This window comes from Nannospalax galili, unplaced genomic scaffold (genome assembly GCF_000622305.1).
Source record: "Nannospalax galili isolate Female #2095 unplaced genomic scaffold, S.galili_v1.0 scaffold406, whole genome shotgun sequence".
Lineage (NCBI taxonomy): Eukaryota > Metazoa > Chordata > Mammalia > Rodentia > Spalacidae > Nannospalax > Nannospalax galili.
The window spans coordinates 5793168-5815182 of NW_008357033.1; the positions used below are offsets into that span (position 1 = coordinate 5793168).

Consider the following 22015-nt stretch of genomic DNA (forward strand, 5'->3'; position numbering starts at 1 on the left):
GGGGATGGGTGTCGTTAGTGTTCAAGTGCGCGGTGGTCAAAAAAGGTAGTTTTGGGGCCGGGGGGGTGTAAGGGGAAAATTAAAAAAAAAAAAAAAAAAAAAAAAAAACAACAACAACAAAAAGCACCCAAACTCAGGTGGGAGATTTTTCTGTAGAGTGTGTCTTTGTTTTTGTTCGGTCATAGGTGTTGGTTCAAGGTGGCTCTAGGCAAGGAGAGTTGGTGGGTTAATTCTTTTGTAATATTCAAATGAGGTGATGAGGGGCTAGGGAGATGGCTCTTTGGGTAAGAACGCTCTGTAAGACACTTTTGGAAACAAACAGATCCTCAGAACTTACTGACCAGCCAGAGTAGCTCAAATGGCAGCTTCAGGTTCTATTAGACTCTGTCTCAATGAAATAGGGCAGAGAGTGGTGGAGGAAGACAGAAGACATCCTCCTCTGGCTTTACCATGCACATGCATGGTTGCATGTCCCTGCACACACCAAAAAGAAAAGCATTCAAATGAGGTGAGTAAAGTTGTAAGGCTCGACTTTGATCAGCAGGCCTGGGCCTCTGGATTCACTCCCTAGCACCAAATAAAATAAAATAAAAATCATGAGAAGACTTAAAGACAAAAGCCTTGTTATCTGAAAAGAGGGTGGCAGGGAGCCAGGCACCATCTGGGGTCTGAAGGTCTCCTTTTGAAGCTTAGCTTTATTGCTTCCTTTTTACCTGTGTCAAGGTACTGTACCTTTCTGAGCCCGAGTTTCATCATCTTAAAACGGGTAGTTAGATAGTTCTGACAACCAAATAAATGAACTCGCAAGATTTGTGTTGTCTTGCTTACAGCAAATGTTGAATTCTGTGGAGACTAGAGGTTATACCATGAGTTCTAGTAATATCCTAAGCACTGCAGACTGAAGCTCTCTCTGTGTGTTGAGTGCAGTTGAGGAGGCACAGGGTTCCTTAGCCTGAAAGTGAATTGGTTGCAATCAAGTGTTTCTACTCAAGGTGGCGCTGTTTCCCTACCAACAATGTCGTTGCACGGTTTTAATTCTGTGAGTTCAGCATCAGGAAAATCCCTGGACCTGGGTTAGTACTGTTTCTGTCCTCGCTCATCCTCCAGCTGTCTGCCCTTGAGAAGTTCCACCAATGTAATCACCCCCATAGCCTCTGTGGTTTCTATAGGCGAGCCGGTTTAGTTTTGTGGTGTCAGGAATGGAACCTCCGACCTCCTGCATGCTAAGCAAGCAACCTGTCACTCAGTTACACCTGAGCCCTGAGACATTTGTTAAACAACACTTAAAAGTCATTTTGTTTAGACAGGACCTCATGAATCCCAGGCTGGCCCCAAACTTGGTATGTAGCCAAGGCTGATTTTGAACTTCTGATCCTCCTGCATCTACCTTCTGAGCGCTGGGATTACAGGCTTGCACCACCATGCTTGGTTTTATACAGTGCTGGGGATCGAACCTAGGCCCTCATGCATGCTAGGCAAACATCTTACCAAATGAGTCACTTCGCCAACCCTGGGATAATACTTTAGATGATCCACCTTGCTTTTTATGTTTTGGAGTAAATTTGCTTTTCAGTATCAAATATTTGAATGTAAAACCCAGTATGATTCTTCTCAAACCTACTGCTGTACAGAGGGAGTGCTATGTTCACAGGGTTCCTCTGTGTCAGGACCCCCTGAAAATTGTTTCTTCCTTCCTGTCACACACTAGATGTGCATTTTCATACAGTCATTCTGTGTCTGATACAAATTGTTTTCATTTTTAGATCCGGGGATTTCTGTCACGGTTTGATAATGTCCTTCCTGTCAGCCTGGCATTTGACAAATGTACAGCCTGTTCATCCAAAGTAAGTCGTTTTGCATTTGAGAGACTTCATCTGCAGAGAGACCCTGCCAGCATTTAACTTCAGCCTTCCCAACCAGGGTCACTAAAACCAACCAAGGGTTTTTTGTAGAGGATGGGGAGCTGGGTTGATGGGGGTGGGGGCGCAGACCTGCTGTCATTCAACTGCATTCAGAAAAGCTTAATAAACAGAGAGAGCCCAGGATAGATACTGGGCTCTCTGCGTCAGTACTTGCTGCAGGCTTGAACTTGAACTTTACTGGCTTTTACTCTTCATTCCCAAAGGTTTTCTTCCTTGTATCCTACTGAGCAGAGCAGTAAAGTCTGATTTGAGATTTTAAAGCCTTATCCAGAAGGTAGGGGGATTCCGGACAGTCTTGACTGTGAGTCTTTTGGAGATGTTCCTAATATGACAAAGGAAAAATAAACAGAGATGAGGGCCTGGATAGGCAGCCCAGAACCAGCCCCTTCCTCTTTGATCTTTCCAGCAGCTCTAAAAATAGAGCCTGTCTGTTGTCCATTGTAATGAGAACCAGCTGATGTATCGCAAAGCTATCTAGATGGTGTCTCGTTTTTTAATAGGCTTTGAGGTGCCGTCTGAGTTATTCTTACATGTGTACTGTACGTGACAGCTGATTTCCTTTCCGGTGTCCCTTTAAGCCTTCTAACCCACAGCAACTTAACCTGGGCTTTTTTAACTCCTGGCTTTTGATAAGCATAGCAACTTAACCTGGGCTTTTTTAACTCCTAGTTGTTGTTAAGCAAGGAGCCTCATGTTGGAGTGCCATACATAAGAGTTGGGGGCAGGGGGTCACTCAACCCAAGCTGGGGGTCTCAGTTAAGAATTTGGGATTTCCCTGTCATGTACCCTACAGCAGGCAGTATGGAGGGAATTGACTCTAGGGAAATTCTCTATGACAAATTGACATAATTCTGTTGAAAACTTCACATGAATCAAGTCTTCTGAGATGCAAAATCCTATCTGGTTTGTCTGACAGTGGAACTTCAATTTGATAAACTGTGTTGATGAATTGGGTTAAATGTAGGCACTCCAAAGTGGAGAATAGTTTTCCTTTCTGCTTTAGAATAAACTAAGCCTGTTTTATCCTTGGGCATCTTAAGTGCCTGGTTGAGAGTTAAAGCTCATTATTTGTGGTAAATGACCCCTGCACTCATTTCTCTTGTTTCTTTAAAGTGTCCTGTGCCCTCTTTGGCCAGACCTTGAGTTTGGCTACATGTACTTCTGTCTTCAGAAATTCAGGGTTTTGGGTGATATGTGCCTTAGCAGAACTAACTTTTCCTTCCTTCCTTCCTTCCTTCCTTCCTTCCTTCCTTCCTTCCTTCCTTCCTTCCTTCCTTCCTTTTTTCTTTGTATGACTGAGCTAATTAGTCTACAAATAACTTGGCAGTATTAATTTTCAAGCTGAAATCATTTGGTACAGATGCCAGGAGTTTTTCAATGGCTTTATATAAGTCCAGCTAGTCAATGAAACGAAGATAATTGGGCTTTCTGAGTGAAATGCAAACACTCGTTCTTTCTTGTTCTGTTTCTAATTAAATTAGCCCTTAAGATACTGTTTATAGAAGAATCCCAAGCTGGCCTGCTGACTGAGCACCCCCCCCATATTCTTTAAGGGAGAAGAGCTTTGCATTTTTCTTTCACCTCTCTTGTAAGCATCAGATTAAACACAGGTACAGTCTGTTGTTACGAAAGTTATTTCCTCTAAGTGGTGGTAAGAGAGTCCTGTTTTACACAAACTTGCCTGAGGATTTAATACAAACTGACATGGGTTGTAACAGCTGTGTGGTTCCCATAGCGATCACTTTTCATGTGGTCTGGATATTGGATTTCCTTTGTGCTGAGAAGGTTGTTTTCTTGGTGCAATGCTTGCTTCCAGGAGAAGCCTAGGTTTTACCTACCTAGCTGCCTTCTTCACCAGCATGGGAATGTGTCACTCTCTATTATCTGCAGACCCAGTTCAAGTCCAGTTAGGTTTTATCTCTGTATGTGATATTTCTTTTTCATGTATACTCAGCATGATAGTTTTTATAGTGAGTCATCTTGGTTGCTGCTGTTTGAATAAAACTTCTTTGGGACATAAAATGACTTTTAGAAGTTTCTCCTTTAAAATTTTTTATATCAGTTTTTCTTTTTTCTTGAGAATTTCATACATGCATACTATTAAACATGATCTACCCTCCATTTCCCCCTCCCACCCCACCTCCCACTAAGTCCAGTTAGTCCTGCCCATATGTGTATGGGTGTGGGTCCTTCCATTGAAACCTACCAGTGGCCATGTATTCCAAAGGACCCATTCTCCCTCCCCCAGCAACTGTCAACTGCCAGTAGCTCCTCAGTAAGGGGTAGGGCCTCGAGATCATCTACACCATCTGTGCCGGAAATTTGGCTGGCTAGATCTTAGGCGGGTATTGTGCTCGTAACCACAGCTGCTGTGAATTCATGGGAACAACAGCCATGGCAAGTCCAGGCGTCTGCATGTCACAGCACTCCTCCCCATCCTCCAGCTCTTACATTCTTTCCTCCTCCTTCTCCTCTTCCTGAATGTTCCCTTAGATTTAGTGATGGTGGTGTTGGGGGTTGTTGAGAAAGACGTCCTGTTCAGGACTGAGCACTGAGTCTCTTATTCTTGTGAGGTATTTTTTTTTCCTTTGGTAGTTTTCAGTATCTGTGCTTTTTTCCTAGGGAAAAAGGGCATAGTTGTGTCTTGATTTAGCCACAGGTACAGAGAGGAGGATTGGGGAGGCAGAATAAACCCTGTTAGTAATCCTTTTGCTTATTGCCTTGTCTATTAAAAATAATAAAAACAGCCAGTGTAACTCTTGATGTCACCGGAGCTGGAAAAGACCACAGTCCTGAGCTCCTGTGTGGGGGAAGTTGGATTCATCTCAGCTTGGGACACAGCTGGGTGGATGACTCCATTTCACAGACTCTCAGAGAGTTTAACTTCTGTCTGTCATCTCACACAACTTCCTAAAATAATGGTATCTACCACTAGAATTTGGGAGGAAAAAAAACACCCTTATTTGATGCCAGCATAAATTATTTTCTAGTTCTGGAGTATTTCGACTTTCCTATCAGAGCAAAGAGTATGATTTTGAGCCAAGTAGTCCTGAAAGAATGTCTCATAATGCATTGGGTTGGTTTATTAGCAGCAGTCTCCTAGTGTTTTGTTGTTTGTTTATTTTTTTGTTGGCAGTTAGGGTTTTTGTAGTAACTTTTAATTTTGATTCATTTAAAAGTTACAGAAAACACAGAATAGCGCTCCTGCTTGGCCTTTTCCAAAATCTAATGGGATCTGTTCCCGTGTCCTCCCTGCTGCCTCTTCCCCACAAACCTGCCCCTTTGTTTCTTTTCTTGTGTTTTCCAGAGTCAGTAGGGAATTGTGATCCTTCTCAACTGAATGCCTCAGTGTGAGTTTCCTAATAACAAAGACATTACCTAAATAAACACAATACACTTATGAAATTGAGATGATTTAGTGTTGGCGCTGTTACTATATATAATCCACACTCTGTATTTCAAATGTTATTTGTCCTCCTGGTGTTCTTAATGATCTCCTCCTCCTCCTCTTCTCCCTCTTCTTCCTCTTTCTCTTCCTCTTCCTCCTCCTCCCCACCCCACCCCCAATCAGGATCAAACTTGGCATTTATTTAGTTGTTATGTCTCTTTTCTTTTTTTGAACTTGACCTTTTGACATGTTGCTGATTATTTTTATAGAATTTCCCTTGATTTGGATTTGTCTACTATTTTCTTGTGGTGAGATTCAGCTTATGAATTTCTAGGGACACCAAGAAAGTGTATTCTCCTGTCCTGAGGGGTGTGTGTTGTGTTTGGTCCGGTTGTTAATGTTAATTTTCCCTTTTCCATGTTTGTAACTCCTTTTCCCAGGAGGGAGAAACCTGCTTCCCATTCTCCTGGATACATTTGTCTACCAGCTCAGACCTAGAATGTACAGAAAGTTGTTTCAAAATGGCCAGTTCTGCTACTTTAGGAAATGGAGTTATGAAGATGACTCAGTCAGTAAAGTGCTTGCCACACAAGCCTGAGGACCTGGGTTGATATCCCTAGCACTACACCAAGGCCAAGAATAATGGCATGTGTCTGTAACACAGTGCTGGTGGGAGCCAGGACAAAGACAGGTGGACCCCCAAGCTTACAGTCTAGCTAGTTGGTGGGCTCCAGATTCAGTGGGAGACCGTGTCTCAAGAAATAAAGTGTAAAGCAATAAAGGAAAACAACCCAATGTTGACCTCTAGCCTCCACTTGCATGCACACATACCCACAGGCACATATGTACACACACATGCACATACACATATACTATACACAGATTTTAAAAAGAAAGGGAGTGAGCCTATTAAGTAGAATTCAGTCTTTACACATAGTTGGTGTTTTTTTCTTTCTTTCTGGATCAGCTTCTTAGAAGAATGCTGTTCATTCTAAAACAATTCTGTGCACATTGACAAAGCAGGAAGCAGAATACCTCCCTCGCTCCAGAACTTTTCCCAGTCACTTTCACTTAAGAGGGGAGGATGTCGCATATTGGAAATGTTATTTTCCTTAAGGAGCCCAGACATTTCCCAGTGTTTTCATGATAGTAGCTTTGTGTCTGGAGCCTCGAAGTTGGGCAGTGGTAGCTACAGAGTGAGATGAGGGCTGTGTCTGAGGAGGTAGAGTACAGGGGCATGCTGATCTGGGGAGGCAGTGGGAAGGAGAGCAGGCTTCACTGCGGAGGCAATGCAAGGAGACACACTTGCCTGGGGAGGCAGAGCGCCCTGGGCCTCAAGATGTGCCCAAAAATCTAATGGCGAGATTTTAATTAATGATGGACAGGGCTAATAATACTCTTAGGTTGACTTGGGCAGGAGCTTCTGCTGATGGCTATCATTCAACTTCTGAGAACAACTTGCTGTTATTGTGTGTCTGTGTTACTGTGTGTCCAGGGGTAGGAGCCAGTGATTGTAGAATAGCAGCCATCAGCTGTTGTCATCACATGGTGAACTGTAATTTTTTCTTTCCTTTATCATAGCACCTGCCCATTTATCTTGTGATGGCATATACTACCTTTCTTCTGTTGTAGCTCCTTGTGACTTAAGACAGATAAAGGGCTGGGGAGATGGCTCAACAGGTAAAGTGCTTGCTCTTCAGGAGTGAGCACCTGAGTTCAAATCCCCAGAGTCCACATAAAGCTGGGAGTGTTAGTGCACATCTATAATCCCAGCACTTGTAGGACAGGATGGAAGAATAGATAGGAGAATGCCCCAAAGTTTGCAGGCCAGATAGCAAACAACAAAGAGACCCCATGTCAAACAGGGTGGAAGGTAAGGCCTGACATCTGAGGTTGCCCTCTAACCTCCACACATGTGCTGTGGCACATAAATGCCCACACCCATGTGATCATGTGCCCACACTCATATGAATGTGAGTATACATATGTCATACACACACAGATTATTTTTAAAGGGTTTATTTATTTATTTATTTTTACTTTATATGTGTGTATTGCCTGCATGTAGGTAAGTGCACCCGCGTTGTGCAATGCCCGCGGAGATCAGAAGAGGCTGTTGGATCCCCTGGGACTAGAGTTACGGACAGTTGTTAGAGTTATGGACAGCTGCCATGTGGGTGCTGGGATTCGAACCAGGGTCTTCTGCAAGAACAGCCAGTGTTCTTAACCGCTGAGCTATCTCTCCAGCCCCCACACAAATATTTTTAAAAAGAAGCATGAAATAGCAGAATTAAACCAAGCTATTTAAACTTTCTTCTAGAAAAAGCTCTGTCCCAAAGCAACCTATTTCCTAAGAGTTCTGCACACACATACACTTAGAGGTTAGAAAGGCAAAGCTTAGATTTGGAAGAAAGGGTCAGAGTCTTACTGTGTGCCTATCAGGAGGCATTCATTTACTTTCTGGCATTTGAGTCCATGCTGTGTACCATACACACATGGACAACTGCTAAAGTTTAGCTCTGAAGTGACCCCCAGAGCCCTGTGCATTAAGAGGTTTGGTGCTACTAGGAGGTAGGGGAGCCTTTAGGAAATAGTCTAGTGGGAGGAAGTCAAATCATTGGAGACATACTTTGAAGGGGATATTGGAGCCCTTCCTCTTCCTCTCTCTTGCTTTTGGCCATAGAGTAAGGGTTTTTTTTTTTTTTCATTTTTCTTCTTCCATGGACTGCCATCATTACAACCACCTGTCAAGAAGGCCAGAAACAATGGGCCAGCCAACCATCAATTGGAGCGTCCAAAACCATGAGCTGAAACAAATATTTTCTTCTTAAAATTGATTATCTCGGGCTGAAGAGATGGCTCAGTGGTTAAGAGCACTGACTGTTCTTGCAGAAGACCTGGGTTCGAATCCTAGCAGCCACATGATGGCTAACAACCATCCATAATTCTAGTTCCAGGGGCTCCAACACCCTCTTCTGTCCTTCTTGGGCACTGCACAACATGGGTGTACTTACATACTTGCAAGGCAGTACACATGAATTAAAAATATATAAATCAAGAAAATTTTTAAAATTTATCTCAAGTATTTTGTTATAGTAACTGAAAGCTGACTGTCACAGTGATCAAAATAGACATTGTCCTCAAAAAATTTAATGTGCAGGGGCTGAAGAGATGGCTCAGTGGTTGAGCACTTGCAGAGAACCTGAGTTGAGTTCCCAGCTCACAACCACTGGTAACTCCAGCTCTACAGGATCTGACACTCTCTTCTAGCCTCCATGGATGCCTGCACTCATATGCACATACCCACATATACATATGATAAAGATAAAATAAATCTGGGCTAGAGAGTTGGCTCAGGGGTTAAGAACACTGATTGCTCTTGGAGAGGACCCAGGCTAGGTTCCCAGCACCTAGCAGCTAACAACCACCTGTAACTCCAGTTCCAGGGAATTCAATGCCCTCTTCTGACCTCCACGGGCATTGCATGGGTACACTTACATACATGCAGACAAAACACTCATACACATAAAATAATAATAATAAATTTTTTCGATAAAAAAAAAATGTGGTGTGCAGGGTGAGACAGGCCTGTCAACCAGTGATGATGTCTGTCACACTCTCTGTGGCAAGGTGCCCCCCTCCACCATCTGTACACCCTAGTACTAATTGTTTTTATAAATGAGACTACCTGGAGGAAGCTTTGTAGAGAATAACTTCTGAGTGTAATGGGAAGAGGCAAGAAGACACAGCATGTTCATGAAGTTGTTCAGTGTATCAGTGGTGACAACGGGACAGCAGGTCCCTGCGTACTATCCCCATTGCTTTGTGAACACCACTTCACTTTGGGCCACTCTGGAGTTGGAATCTGGCATCCATTGTATGACACTCAGGTTTTCTGGTTTGCATTTTACAATTCCATATAACACTCTATCACCTAGCTTGGAGCTTAGGGGGTTTCCCAGCCTAAGGCATCCAGCAGCTGCAGTGGGGTGAGTGGAGGGCAGGGCATCAGGGGATTTCCAGGGTCCTGGCTCTCTTCCCTCCCCAGCCTGCTGAGTGACCCTGAGCTAGGTGCTCCTGCCCGACCCGCCTCCGTTTCTTCCTTCAGCTGGTGAGTCAGCTGGATGAGATAAGTACTGGCTCTCTCCTGACTTCTCAAGTTATTAGCTTTTGTCCTTTATATTTCTGTTATTTTAGTCTTTATTTCACATGCAACTTTTTTATATCCAGTGCTGGGGCAGGGATGGGGTGAGCCAGGGCCTCCCATGCACTATGCAAACCATCTAACACTGAACCACATTCCAGCTCAGCAAGCTACTTTAATTACAGAAAAATAAGAAAATCTATTTAAGAGGAAGGATCATAGCTATAAGTTTACTACTTGAATCACCATGAACTGTGCACCTTGCCCTTGACATCTCAGAACCCACATGCACACAGATGTCCACAGACAGCTTTTCTTTCCAAAGGTTCCTGCCACAAATTTGAAGTCAGCTTCATGCAGGGGAGTTATAATGCTGTGTCCAGTATACTCCCTACTCCTCAGGTTTGATAGGGTTTTAAATCTTAGTCGTTTACAAGGACTGGCCATCGCCCAATCGGAAGAGCTCTCCAAAGCTTGTGCCAGGAATTTTCGCCTTCAGCTTCCCAGTGGCAAATATTACTCAAAACTGGGCTGCAGCCAGGTTTTTCTTCTCCTTTCCAGAAGGGACATAAATCTCTGGTTCAGAAAATGATGAGTAACCCCCAGGTCCTCTTTTCCTATCTCACTTACCCAGCGGGGCTGCAAGCCTTCTATTTGCATGCATGATGGGATCCATATGTGTGGTTGTGTGGTGTAAATTGTATCCCACATCTGGTCCTTAGCAACTAGTGTTTCTCCGATCTCTAGAGCTTCTGGGTTCCCAAAAGGAGATGGAATATCTTGCCAGGGCCAGGGAGCAGTGTTCAGCTAAAGCCCTAACCTCACAACTCTTGGCTCTTCCCCTCCTTGAAAAACCTTGGACATTTCTCCCTTTGCTTTAATTTCCTCATCCATAGAGTGGGGAAAATATTTTCTGTTTCCCAGGGAAATTGCAATGGCTGACGTATATCAAGTTCCCTGTGGCCAGGCACCAAAGCCTTTGCCCACTCTTGGGACTGGTGTTGACATCAAAACCAAGAAGAAAACAGAGACCACTGTGGTGGCCTGAAGTGTCCTTAGTGTGTGGAGCCTTTTGGGGGGTTCACTGTTTGTCTACAAACAGGTATGAGGGGGACCGAATCCAGGATGTGGAGGGCAAAGCTGCCCTGGCTTATAAAAGCTGCAGAAAGCTTGCATTTATGTCCCCAACACCTGCTGCCAAAACTCTTCCCAGGATTCCAGAGAACTCAGTCCTGCTTGTCACTGCTGGCCCACTCCCTCTGAAGTCCCCTTCCCAGTAGCAGAGCTGATCCTGCTTACACATTACCTGTGATTACCTAAGCACACTTTTCTCTTACCTCTTCCCATCCACCATCCAGACCAGAAAGTTTAAGACTATGTTCTTTTCAGTGGTTCTGCTGACTGCCTGGTCCATTTGTCTTTAGGACATTGAAATAAGAAATAATTCACTTTTAGAGCTGGGCATGGTGAAGCATGCCTTTAGTCCAAGCACTTGGGAGGCAGAGGTGGAACATGCCTTTAGTACCAGCACTTGGGAGGCAGAGGCAGGTGGATCTCTGTGAGGTCAGCCTGGTCTACAGCTGAGGCAACAAAAAAAAACAAAAAACAAAAAAAAAAAAAAAAAGAAAAAGAAGAAAGAATTCACTTTTAGCCTCCACCTGACTCTATCCCCTTGTTCTTAAAATTTTTTGCATCACAGACCATGCTTCTCATTGACGAAAGCAGTCACCCTCCTCCCCTGAAAAACATAGCCCCTCATTGCACTGTTTTGATGGCTTCATGACATCATTCCAAGATAGTACATTGGCTCTTGAGGCTTGCCTTGGTAGCACTTCCAGGCTGTCCTGCAGAAGCCACTGGGAGGGGAGAGCTACAACCAGCCCAGCCCCACTGAACCTCCAGACTTTGCAAAGTCACTGCCTCTCTCTCTCTAGGGACTCATTTTCTTTAACCACAGAAAAATCTAAGTGAGGGACTGATCTGCCACTTGTCTTGTGCTTCTGAGACTAGGCAGTCTCTTGATTAGAGATTTCATTTTTCTGTGCCCAGCTGCAGCCAGCTGGGGGACAGGTGATGACACTGACTCTGCTCAGAGTTCTAAGGATTGGTTCTCTCTCCCCTAGGGATACTGTGCCATGACTCCTAATGGGCAAAGAGCCCTGGCAGTCTCTGTTCATGTTCCCCCTTTCCTTTTTTATTTATGTGCTACATTGATCTTCTCTTAATAGTTTTGTTTTTTTTTAATATTTTATTTATTATCTTTATGTGTATGAGTGTATTGCCAGCATGTATATAAGTGTACCTGTGTCATATAATCCCCGTGGTCCGAAGAGGGTGTTGGATCCCCGAAACTGGAGTTATGGACAGTTGTTAGTCACCATGTGGGTGCTGGGGAACCAAACCCAGATCCTCTTCAAGAGCAGCCAGTGCTTTTAACCAATGAGCCATCTCTCCAGCCCCATCTCTTAATAGTTTTTGAAGAGAAGAAAGGAGGACCACGTGGGAGTTGTAGTCTCACTGCCTCAGTGAGGGGGATTACCCTTGAGCCAGGAAGCTTTGTGGGGTTTTGTTTTGGTTTTGTTTTTTGTTTGTTTTTCAGACAAGGTTTCACCATGTAGCCCTTGCTGGGCTACAAGTCACTATGTAGACCAGGTTGGGCTCACAGAGACCTACCTTCCTCCCAAGTGCTGCGATTAAAGGTGGGTACCCAGCTTACTATAAAGCTTTTATGTTCATACCTAAATAGGCTATCAATATATATCGCTATTTAAAGATTTTTAAATAAATATTTTTATTTATTTTTTTATTTAATAACCTCATAATTAGAAGGAGCATTTCATTACAACAGCATTGACATATTCAAGCTAAGATGCATCTCTTTCAAAATTGGCTGTAAATTTTTAGGTTTACAGTTGAATTAATACAGTTATACAATATTGTACTCAGTATAAACCCTATAAGACATAAAATTGAAGAACACTTTAACCTTTAAAAAAAGATCTCCATTTCATTATTAAAATACAGTTTCATACAGAAAAAAATTCATTTTTAATGCAATTTACACTTAGATGTTTGCACATGCATTTCTAATCTTCTATATGTCTGATTATTACAAGTCACAGTTAGTTACTTTCTGAGCTCCTTGGCATCTGAGCATGGATATAAAGCCATCAGGTAGATTCCAATGGTAATGTTTTTCACATCAGAAATTGAATGAGTTTTTACTCTTTAAAGAAGATCTCCATTTCAAGACATTCTGTTTCCTACATTTTTTAAATATTTTTTAATTTTTTTTAGAAGAAGCATATCATTACAGCTTTAACATGCCCAATAACAGTTTCCAGAGCAAAGACTCAGCTCCTTCAAAAGTGGCTATAAAATTTCTAGGTTTGCTGTTGAATCAATACAGCTATACAATATTGAATTCAGTATAAGCCCTGTAAGATAGAAAATTGAATGAGTTTTTACCCTTTAAAGAAGATCTGCATTTCATTTTAAAATATGTTGTTTCCTACATTTTTAGTGCTACTAACACTTAGATGGTTGCACATGTGCCTTTAATCTCTATGTATCCGATTATTACTAGTCACAGTTGGTTACACTCAGATACTTGGCACCTGAGTATGGATATAAAGTCTTAGTTTTCAGAGCAAAGGTACAGCTCTTTCAAAAGTGGCTATAAAATTTTTAGGTTTGTCGGCCGTAGTGGCGCATGCCTTTAATTCCAGCACTTGGGAGGCAGAGGCAGGCGGATCTCTGTGAGTTCAAGGCCAGCCTGGTCTACATAGCGAGTTCCAGGCCAGCTGGGACTACAGAGAGACCCTGTCTCAAAAACACCAAAAAAAAAAGCAAAAGCAGAATGAAGAATAAGTTGAATTAAAAAATATATATATATTTTTTAGGTTCACTGTTAATTAATACAGTTTTAATACAGTTTAATACAGTTCACTGTTGAATTAATACAGTTTTATTTTTATGTGTATGTGTGTGCCTGCCTGGGTTCATATGCACCATGTGCATGTGGTAGCCCAGAGTCCAGAAGAGAGTGTCAGATCTTCTCGTACTGAGTTACTGGTGGTTGTGAGCCATCATTCAAGTGCTAGGAACTGAACTCAGGTCTTCCACAAGAGCAACAAGTGTTTAGCCACTGAGCCATCTCTCTAGCCCCTATATTAACTATTTAAATGGAATGTTTGTCATATCCAAAGATATATTTACATGAACTTATTTTACTGACTACTGTTATAGCAATTCAGTTAAATCATTTCATGAAGCTAGATGTGTTAAACCATGCCTATAGTTCCAGCACTCAGAAGGCTAAGACCAGCCTGGGCTACACATTAAGTTCCTGGCCAACCTAAGTGGGATACAGAGTGAGACCACCTGTTTTTAAAAACCGAGATAATAACAGCAGTAATAATAATTTTATGGCATACTTTGGTTGGTATGGTGGCGAGTTTCTGTTGCTATCCTTTTGGATAAGACAATGAGTCTGGATACTATACAGCAGTACATCCTGTACCTGAGGCCACTTAGGGGGTAATAAGGTCCTGGCAAACAGTAAGAGCCCATTAAGTATGCTGTGAATGGTGAGGACAACATATGGCTTGTTGATAAATTTATGAACAACACAGGGGGGATTAAGGGAAGAAAAAGCCATGCCCTCCCAGAGTTCCTTGATCTGCCAAGATGCTGACTGCTAACCACAGCAGCAGAACACTCGTGGGTCAGCGTGGAGATAGAGTTTTCCTGAACTCTGCTTCCCTGTTCCTGGGTTCAGTTCATCTGAGCTTCTTCTCTGAGCTCTTACCATCCCCTCAGCTTTAATAATAGCCTCACTGATTGTTCCTCTGTCAGAAGACCATACCTGCACTGCACCAAAACTAGCCTTCCTTGGGATTCACCACAGTTGACTTAACGTTGTATGAAAGGATGTTCTAGCGGTGAACTCCCTGAGGGGTTAGCCTGCTCTCCTGCAGGGTTCATGAATTCCCCTCTTTGTTTTCTCCCAAAGTCTTCCTTCCACTCTTTATAAAGCTAAATTTATCTATCCATTCTTTCATTTTGTGTGTGGGCATTTGTGTGGAGGTCAGAGAGGATCAACTTAAGGGTCCAGGGGCTCCAGCTCAGGTTGTCTGGCTTGGCAGCAAGCCATCTTGACAGTCCTGCCCTGGTGTTTCTAAAAGTACTTACCACCTTGGGCTTTTTTTGCCATTGATGATTCCAAAGCACTGTAATACAGACATCCTGTTCGTGAAGTTACCATCCTTATGACTTGTTGATATGTTACGTGATGATGGGGTGCATCCTAGCATGTCTGCCCTTCCCTAGCTCTAAGTAACTCTCCATCATTGTTTCACCTTAAATAACAAAAACCTATGTTTCTCCTTCCTAGAGTGTCAAGGCTGGTGAAAGTATACACCACAGACAGGCATCTAGATTTCTCACCATCACTAAATGTGGAGAATCCCACATGGCCCTTAGGGCAGCAGGTGTGCTAAATGCGAGTAGTCTGAGTAGTCCATGGGAGAATAGACTACCACGTGTGTGAATCTGAGGCACTTCCCTGAGAGTCCTCAAGTGAGTCCCCACCAAACCTCCCAAGGACAGACTGGGAGGGTGTGGTTAGTCCTGCTCTTTGTAGCAGACCTGCTTGTCATCCCTTCTCCAGACAGCTTCAGCATCCATGCAGTTGACTCTGGGTTCACTGAGGCAGTTGACTCTGGGTTCACTGAGGTATCTGGGTATTTTTAAGAACTTTTCTGGCACTCCAACTTGGGGCTGAAATCCAGGTAAGCATGCCTTTTTGTGTGGAGGCAAGAGAGACATCTGTGCTGCTCCTGGTTCATTCTTTTTACATCAGTTCTTTCATAAAGGATCTTGGAGGAAGTGGTGATAGAAGTGTAGTCTGAGGGCAGTCAGTGCTGCATTCTGCATTCAAGTTTCCCATGTACCCCACACAGGATCCTGAGCCCAGCATTGTCCTTGAAGAGCAGCATTTATTCATATCACTGAATTGCCCCTCTGCTTACTTTAGTCATTTTTCTGTATACCTACAGTTGTCAACTTGAGACGGCTAGGAGAAGGGAACCTCAGTTGGGGAATTAGTCTGTGGCCGTGTCTTAGAGGCATTTTCTTTTTTTCTTTTTTTGTTTCGGTCGTTTTGAGATAGGGTCTCCCCATCTGAAACTCACTGTGTAGACCAGGCTGGCCTTGAACTCACAGAGATCCACCTGCCTTTGCCTCCCCAGTGCTGGGATTAAAGGCATATGCCACCAAGCCTGGCTACATTTTGGGGTTTGTTTTTCTTGATTGTTGAGTAATATAGAAGAGCCCAGCCCACTGTAGTTGGTGCCACCTAGACAGATGGTCCTGGGTTGTATAACAAAGCTGGCTGAGCACAGGCCAGAGGAGTGAGCCAGTAAGCAGTGTCCCTTAATCATTCTTGCTTCGGTTCCTGCCCTGACTTCAGTGATGAACTGTGATAGGGACTTGTAAGCAAAAAAAAATCCTTTCCTGCCCATGTTGGTTTTGATCTGAGTGTTTTATCACAGCAATAGAAAGCTAACTAGGATAGTCATTGATGTAATTTGATCTGACTGACACAAAGGACTGATTTCAGTCATTACATAAGCAAATTTAAGAAATAAATGAGGTGCTGGGAAGATGACTCATTTGGTAAAAAGCACTTGCTGCACAAGTGTAAGGACCTGAGTTTGAATCCTCAGAGCTCACATAAAAGCCAGACTCCCATTGTGAGTGTCTGTGATCCCAGCACCCCTAGGGGAGGGGTAGGAAGTAGAGGTAAGAGATTCCTGGGAAGCCTAAGGGTCAGCTAGCCTGTTGTATACAGTGGGAAAACAACAAAATGGCCCTGTCTGAAACAAGGTAGAAGGTGAGGACCAACACCTGAGGTTGTCCTCTGACCTCCATACACATGTGCCATGGCACCCATGCACCCACATTCACACGCACATTATATGCACATACACAAAAATAGGCAAGTTTGGGAATATAGTTCAGTAAGTAGAGTGCTTACCTAGCTAGTGTACATATGAAACTGTGGATTTGATCTCCAGCACCACATAAACCAGGTGTAAAAATAAGTATGAGAGTACTTGTTATCCATGTCTGTGTATAAGAAGACGACAACAGAAAAAAAAACAAAAAACGCTGAGTGTGGTAGTGCATACCTTTAGTCCCAGCACTCAGGAGGCAGAGGCAGGCAGATCTCTGTGAGTTCTAGGCCAGCTGGGACTACAGGGAGGCCCTATCTCAAAAAAAGACAAAAACAAAGTAACAATAACAACAACAAACACCTGCAGGTCTCCAGCCCAGTGGGACAGAAGAGCTGCATTGTGCAGCTTCGTTTGCCACAGCAGCCTATCCCCTGCCCCCTGTTTCTGAATATCTTCCAGTAGACCCTGGAAAGCACACGTGGAAGTGAGTAGTGTCCCCCTGACCCACTGTACAAGAGGACTGTCACCCCAGCAGGCATATCTGCAGGGTACTCCCTGAGGGAGACTGGACCCGTGTTTTGGCCAGGCCGGGCCAGCTCAAGACTGTGGGCAATATCTTAAATTCTTCCTGTACTCACAACATATTCCTCTTACTAACTGTGGCAGTGGTGAATTCTGGCATGCAAGCGTGGGTTTGATTTATTTTTTATTTTGTTATTTTAAAAAATTCTTTTGAATCAGGGTCTTGCTGTTAGCCCACTTAATCTCATGGTCATCCTGCCTCTCCTCACAAGTGTTGGGATTATAGGCACAGACCACCAAGCCTATCTTTGATTTGTTTTTGAAAGTAATCTGAGACTATAGATTGTAGATAAACAGAATGAGCAGTTTGCAAGAACAAAGTTTTACATTTAAGGAATTTCAACTGCAGGGTTGAAAACAGGAAGGGTGTGAATAAGCGGCCATCAGTGGAAGGTGCCTCACAGTGTCCTCAGGTGTCTTAATAGTCTGTGTTCATGGGTTCTTCATCCATCATGCCAGACAATCACAGATTAGCAGTATCTGGAAAGTCTCACCATTTTTGCCTCCAAGACTAGAACAGGAACCTGCTGCTTGGCTCCAGACCATGCTGCTCAGCTAGTCAGACAACCCGCTCTTTCTGATGCCATTTTTCAGCTCTGGCCAGGAACGCACTGCTGGAGAGCTCCAGAATAGCCTGACAAGTGTACTTCTTACCACTCATTAGAGAATCAGCTTTTCATAACACATGGAGGCTATTATAAAGTTTCACAACTGGTCAGACACAGAGAATGTCTGTGAGGTGCCCAGCCCTAAGTGACACAGCTATAATGCAACCTTTACATATAAGGCACATGGAACATCAGGGAAGAGGGGACAGAAAGAATGTAAGAGCCAGAGGGATAAGACATAAACCTGCTGCTAGTTAATGCATTCTAGACATGATAGGGAAGCTGTACCAATGAAAGTTCCACAGTATGGTAGTCTAACAAGATCTGTATAATGACAAAACCAGGGAATCAATGGATGCTGAGGGAGGGAGAATCAGTTTTCTCTAGGGACGAGGTCCCTGAGAAGTTATCTAATCCTAAGTGGGCAACCCTAAACACAGGTACACATGAGCACCACTAAATAGATTCAGTACATTTATTTATTTATATGTATGTGTATATATAAATGTATGTATATGTAACAATAATAAAGAAGAGGACAAATAGAGAGAGGGAGTTAATAGAACATGGGAGGAGTTGGAGGGGGACTGGGAGAGATGGAAATAATGTAAAGACAGTACTCATGATATTCACACAAAAAAGTTAAAATAAAACTATAAATCAATAATAAATTAAAAAAGAAATATTAAGGCTGGAGAGATGGCTCAGTGGGTAAGAGCAACGACTGCTCTTGCAGAGGACCCAAGTTTGATTCCCAGCACCCACATGGCAGCTAACAACTGTCTGCAACTGCAGTTCCAGGGGATCTAATGCCTTCTTACCTCCATGGGCATTGCACAGCATGGGTGCAACACACATGCAGGCAATACACTCATACCCATAAAAAATAAAAATAAAATACTTTTTAAAAAATAAAAATAAAGTACTTTTTAAAAAAATAAAAAAAATATTTAGAAGAGTTAGGTCTGTACTGAACATGGACAGACTTTTTGTTTCATTTCTACACAATATTGTAATCATTATTTACATAGCATTTACATTGCATTAACGTTTTAAGTAATCTAGAAATGACTGCAGTCTACAGGAGGGTATGCATAGGGGCTATGCAGATGCTCCACCATTTTATATAAGGGGTTTGAGCATCACAGATTTGGGCATCTCGTCATATACTCATAAATGCCAAGGGATAATTGTGGCTAGTACAGCAAGATGCCCCCCTGAAACATACAGAAACACCGTGTGACCATGAAGGATTAGCTCAAACTTCCCTAGAATTCATTTTCTCAGGTATGAGTTAAAATACCTTCAGTGGTCATGAGAATGAAATGGGAGCCTGTATGCCTGGTGTCATATAGTGGGCCCTGCTCGAGTGTTCCCACTGCGCCTTTGAGCAAAAACCGGGTACCTTTCTTGTTTCTTTTCATAAATACATGCACTTAGTTATTTACAGTATAAAAACTTCCATCTTTAGAAGTTCCCCAAATGGGACAGACACAAAAAGGGAGAGCCATGTTTTACCAAAATGACCAAAGTTAGGAAGGAGCACATGTTAACACATGGGCTATTGAAGTCCATTCTTTCCTTTTCATGGAGGCTGTTCATCTAGGGGTTTGTTAACCCCAGTGCAGCTGCTGTTTGATACTCCCGAGAGGGTGCCAGGGAACAGAACAAGTCCTGTGATGTCCCACAGCCAGAGCACCCGCAGAGGAGACAGTTGCTAGGGTGAGCAGGTTGCAACTTGACCTAGGCCAGCAGAAGCCTTAGGAGAGCTGCTTGCCTGTGACCTAACTAGAATCCCTCTTGTAATCTCTGAGGCAGGGACAAAAGACACTCAGGGTGGCAACTGCTGTGACCTTGCTGGGCTGGTACCTGGCTGGCTGCTGGCAGTACAGCTGTCCCTGTCCCGCTGCTGCTTAGGCGCCTGGGCCATCTCGGTCCTTCCTGCTGTGGAGATAACAGGTAGGAGACTGGGCAGTGCACATGGGGAGAGCTGCCTTGGTTTGGTCTTTTCAAGTGTGCAGTCCTCCTGGGTTCCTTTGGAAGGGGTGATGAATGCTTTCTTGGAGTCCGTAAGAGAGCTGCCAGGTCTACTAGAAATCAAAGACATTTGGCTCAGAAATGACTTGGAAGTTGGGGATTTTTCACCTGCAGACTGATCACCTCCAGCCCTTGCAGTGATGTGTTGAGGCTAATCACACTGATACTGTTATGTTGCATGCATTGTAGAGGGAAGAATGATTCCATTGAAATGCTAAGCTGTCAGGATAGAGTGAAGATACTCCTTCAGTTGTCTTTAGGACTCTTGGCTTTTTGAAGAGCATTCTGAGGCCAAAGGAATTTGCTCCTAGTCATGTTTCAGACTATGATCAGGAAAACCACAGGGGCCAGAGCAGCCTGCTTGATGCCATGTGAAAATCTAAAAGCTTTGCCTCCAGTCAGGACACAAATACTCTACTCCTGCCTCTTAGTTCATTTTTAGTTTAAGTCTTTCTCAAACCTTTGGAGGGTCAGGGATGAGCAGCTGCTGCAGCTGGAAGTTAGTGCTGCTTCTAACACAGATGTATCTGGTCTGTGTGGACTTGTTCAAGGCCTCATCCATCCCTTCAGATATTGAGTACAGGATGTCATTTTGAGTAGAATATAGGGGCCAGATATTTAGGGAGAATTTTTTTAATCTTTGAGCATCATTGCATTCTAGGGGCCCAACCCCTCTGCAGGGATGGCTGGCAGGCTCCCAAGCCGGCAGAACCCCACACCCCAAGGCTGTCTGAGTAGCTTCCTGTGGTTTCCCCACTGAGGGGAAACATCCTTTCTTCCAGAATAGCAAGTTTGTGCTTCGACTTCGTGAAAATCATGATGCTCCAGCTTCGAGGCTCTGTCCCAACAGGCTGCTTTGGACAATCTCCTGCCCTCCCTTCAGTGCAAGCTGAACTCCCAACAGCACAAGTTGTTTTGGTAGACACAGGTAGCTTCCAATGCTAGAGGCATCAAGCTCCCAGGCCTATAACAATGAAGTCATGTCTCAGACCAAATGTTGCCACACATACAAACATTCAGCAAGAGGGCATGAAAGCCAAGTCATTCAGTATACTTGTGTAGACGAGGCAAAGCCCCAACCCTGGGTGTCTGGGTAAATATCTGACATGGAAAGTTAGTAGAGACAGATGTAGAAATCGTCTCATTTTAGTAGCTGATTTTAGTTGGATCAGTCTGTGCGATCTTCTATTGAGTGTCTAGAACCAGAGTCCCCAGTGCTGCTGCACAGTGTTATAACCTGCCTGGCTTGCCTTATTCTTGTAGCCCATGGGTATATACAAGACCAGAGGCCCCTGGACAATATTGCTAGCAAATTACATATATCCTGAACACTAGAATTTCCGTCGTAAAAATTATTTCTTTGGCTGGGCCTGTAGCTTGGTTGGTGAAGCCCTGGTTGGGTCCCTAGCACCATAAAGCAGGATGTGGTAACACACACACTTACAATCTCAACACTTGGAAGGTGGAGGCAGGAGGATCAGAAGTTATCCTTAGCACTGCTTAGCTAGTTCAAGGCCAGTCTGGGATATATGAGACCATTTATAGAGGAGAGGGAAGGAGAAAGACAGAAGGAGGGAGGAGGGAGGAGGGGGAGGGGGAAAACAAGAAAGAAAGATATCTGTCATTCTTCATGTTCCCTGGGGAGCCTCTCATGTGGCTTGAGACAGCTATAGTTAATGTGCTTATAATGGCTTGACTTGGAGGATGAGTTCCTGATTAAGATGCCTTGAGTGCTAGCTACTCCATGAGGGAGAGGGGGAGAAAAGGGAATCTATGAGTGTAAACATATACAAATGCAGAAGTATTAGCACTTAAAAATATAGATGAAGCCAGGCATGGTGGCACATACCTTTAATCCCAGCACTCGGGAGGCAGAGGCAGGCGGATCTCTGTGAGTTCAAGTTCAGCCTGGTCTACATAGTGAGTTCCAGGCCTGCTGGGCCTATATAGTGAGACCTTTTCTCAAAACAAACATGGATGGACGGACGGATGGATGGATGGATGGATGGAAGGAATAGTCTTAAAATTATACATTTGAAAGTGTTAGGAAAGAGAAAAAGATAGTACTATGGTAATAATGGAAACAATTGTAGCTAAACATTTTTTTAAATTTTTTTTACAATTAAAGTTACAGTTTTAACAATATGCAAAATATTACAGTAATTCAGTTTTTTGGCATAATGATTACAGATTTGATAAATACATTTTATATCTCATAATAGCAATGAGGATTATACAAAAGCTATTAAAACAATTATGAGAATAAATTCTATTGTCACTTAAGTATCTAAAGCTATTTTCCTTTGCGTTCTTCCAGAACGATTTGTTCTTATTCTTTACCTTAATTTGAGGGACTTCAAGAAGATACTTGTTTT

The 22015-nt window shown here is 43.3% G+C and overlaps 1 protein-coding gene across 5 annotated transcripts in view; it reads left to right on the forward strand.

The window, feature by feature from the left end:
• The window catches only part of Atg7 (autophagy related 7), a 272025-nt gene that overhangs the window by 108743 nt on the left and 141267 nt on the right, over positions 1–22015 (forward strand). For all 5 annotated transcript variants that reach the window (XM_029557052.1, XM_029557053.1, XM_029557055.1 and 2 more), the window contains one exon: positions 1764–1844. In XM_029557052.1, the coding sequence (XP_029412912.1) occupies positions 1764–1844 (81 nt within the window). The remainder of the gene's footprint in view (positions 1–1763; positions 1845–22015) is intronic.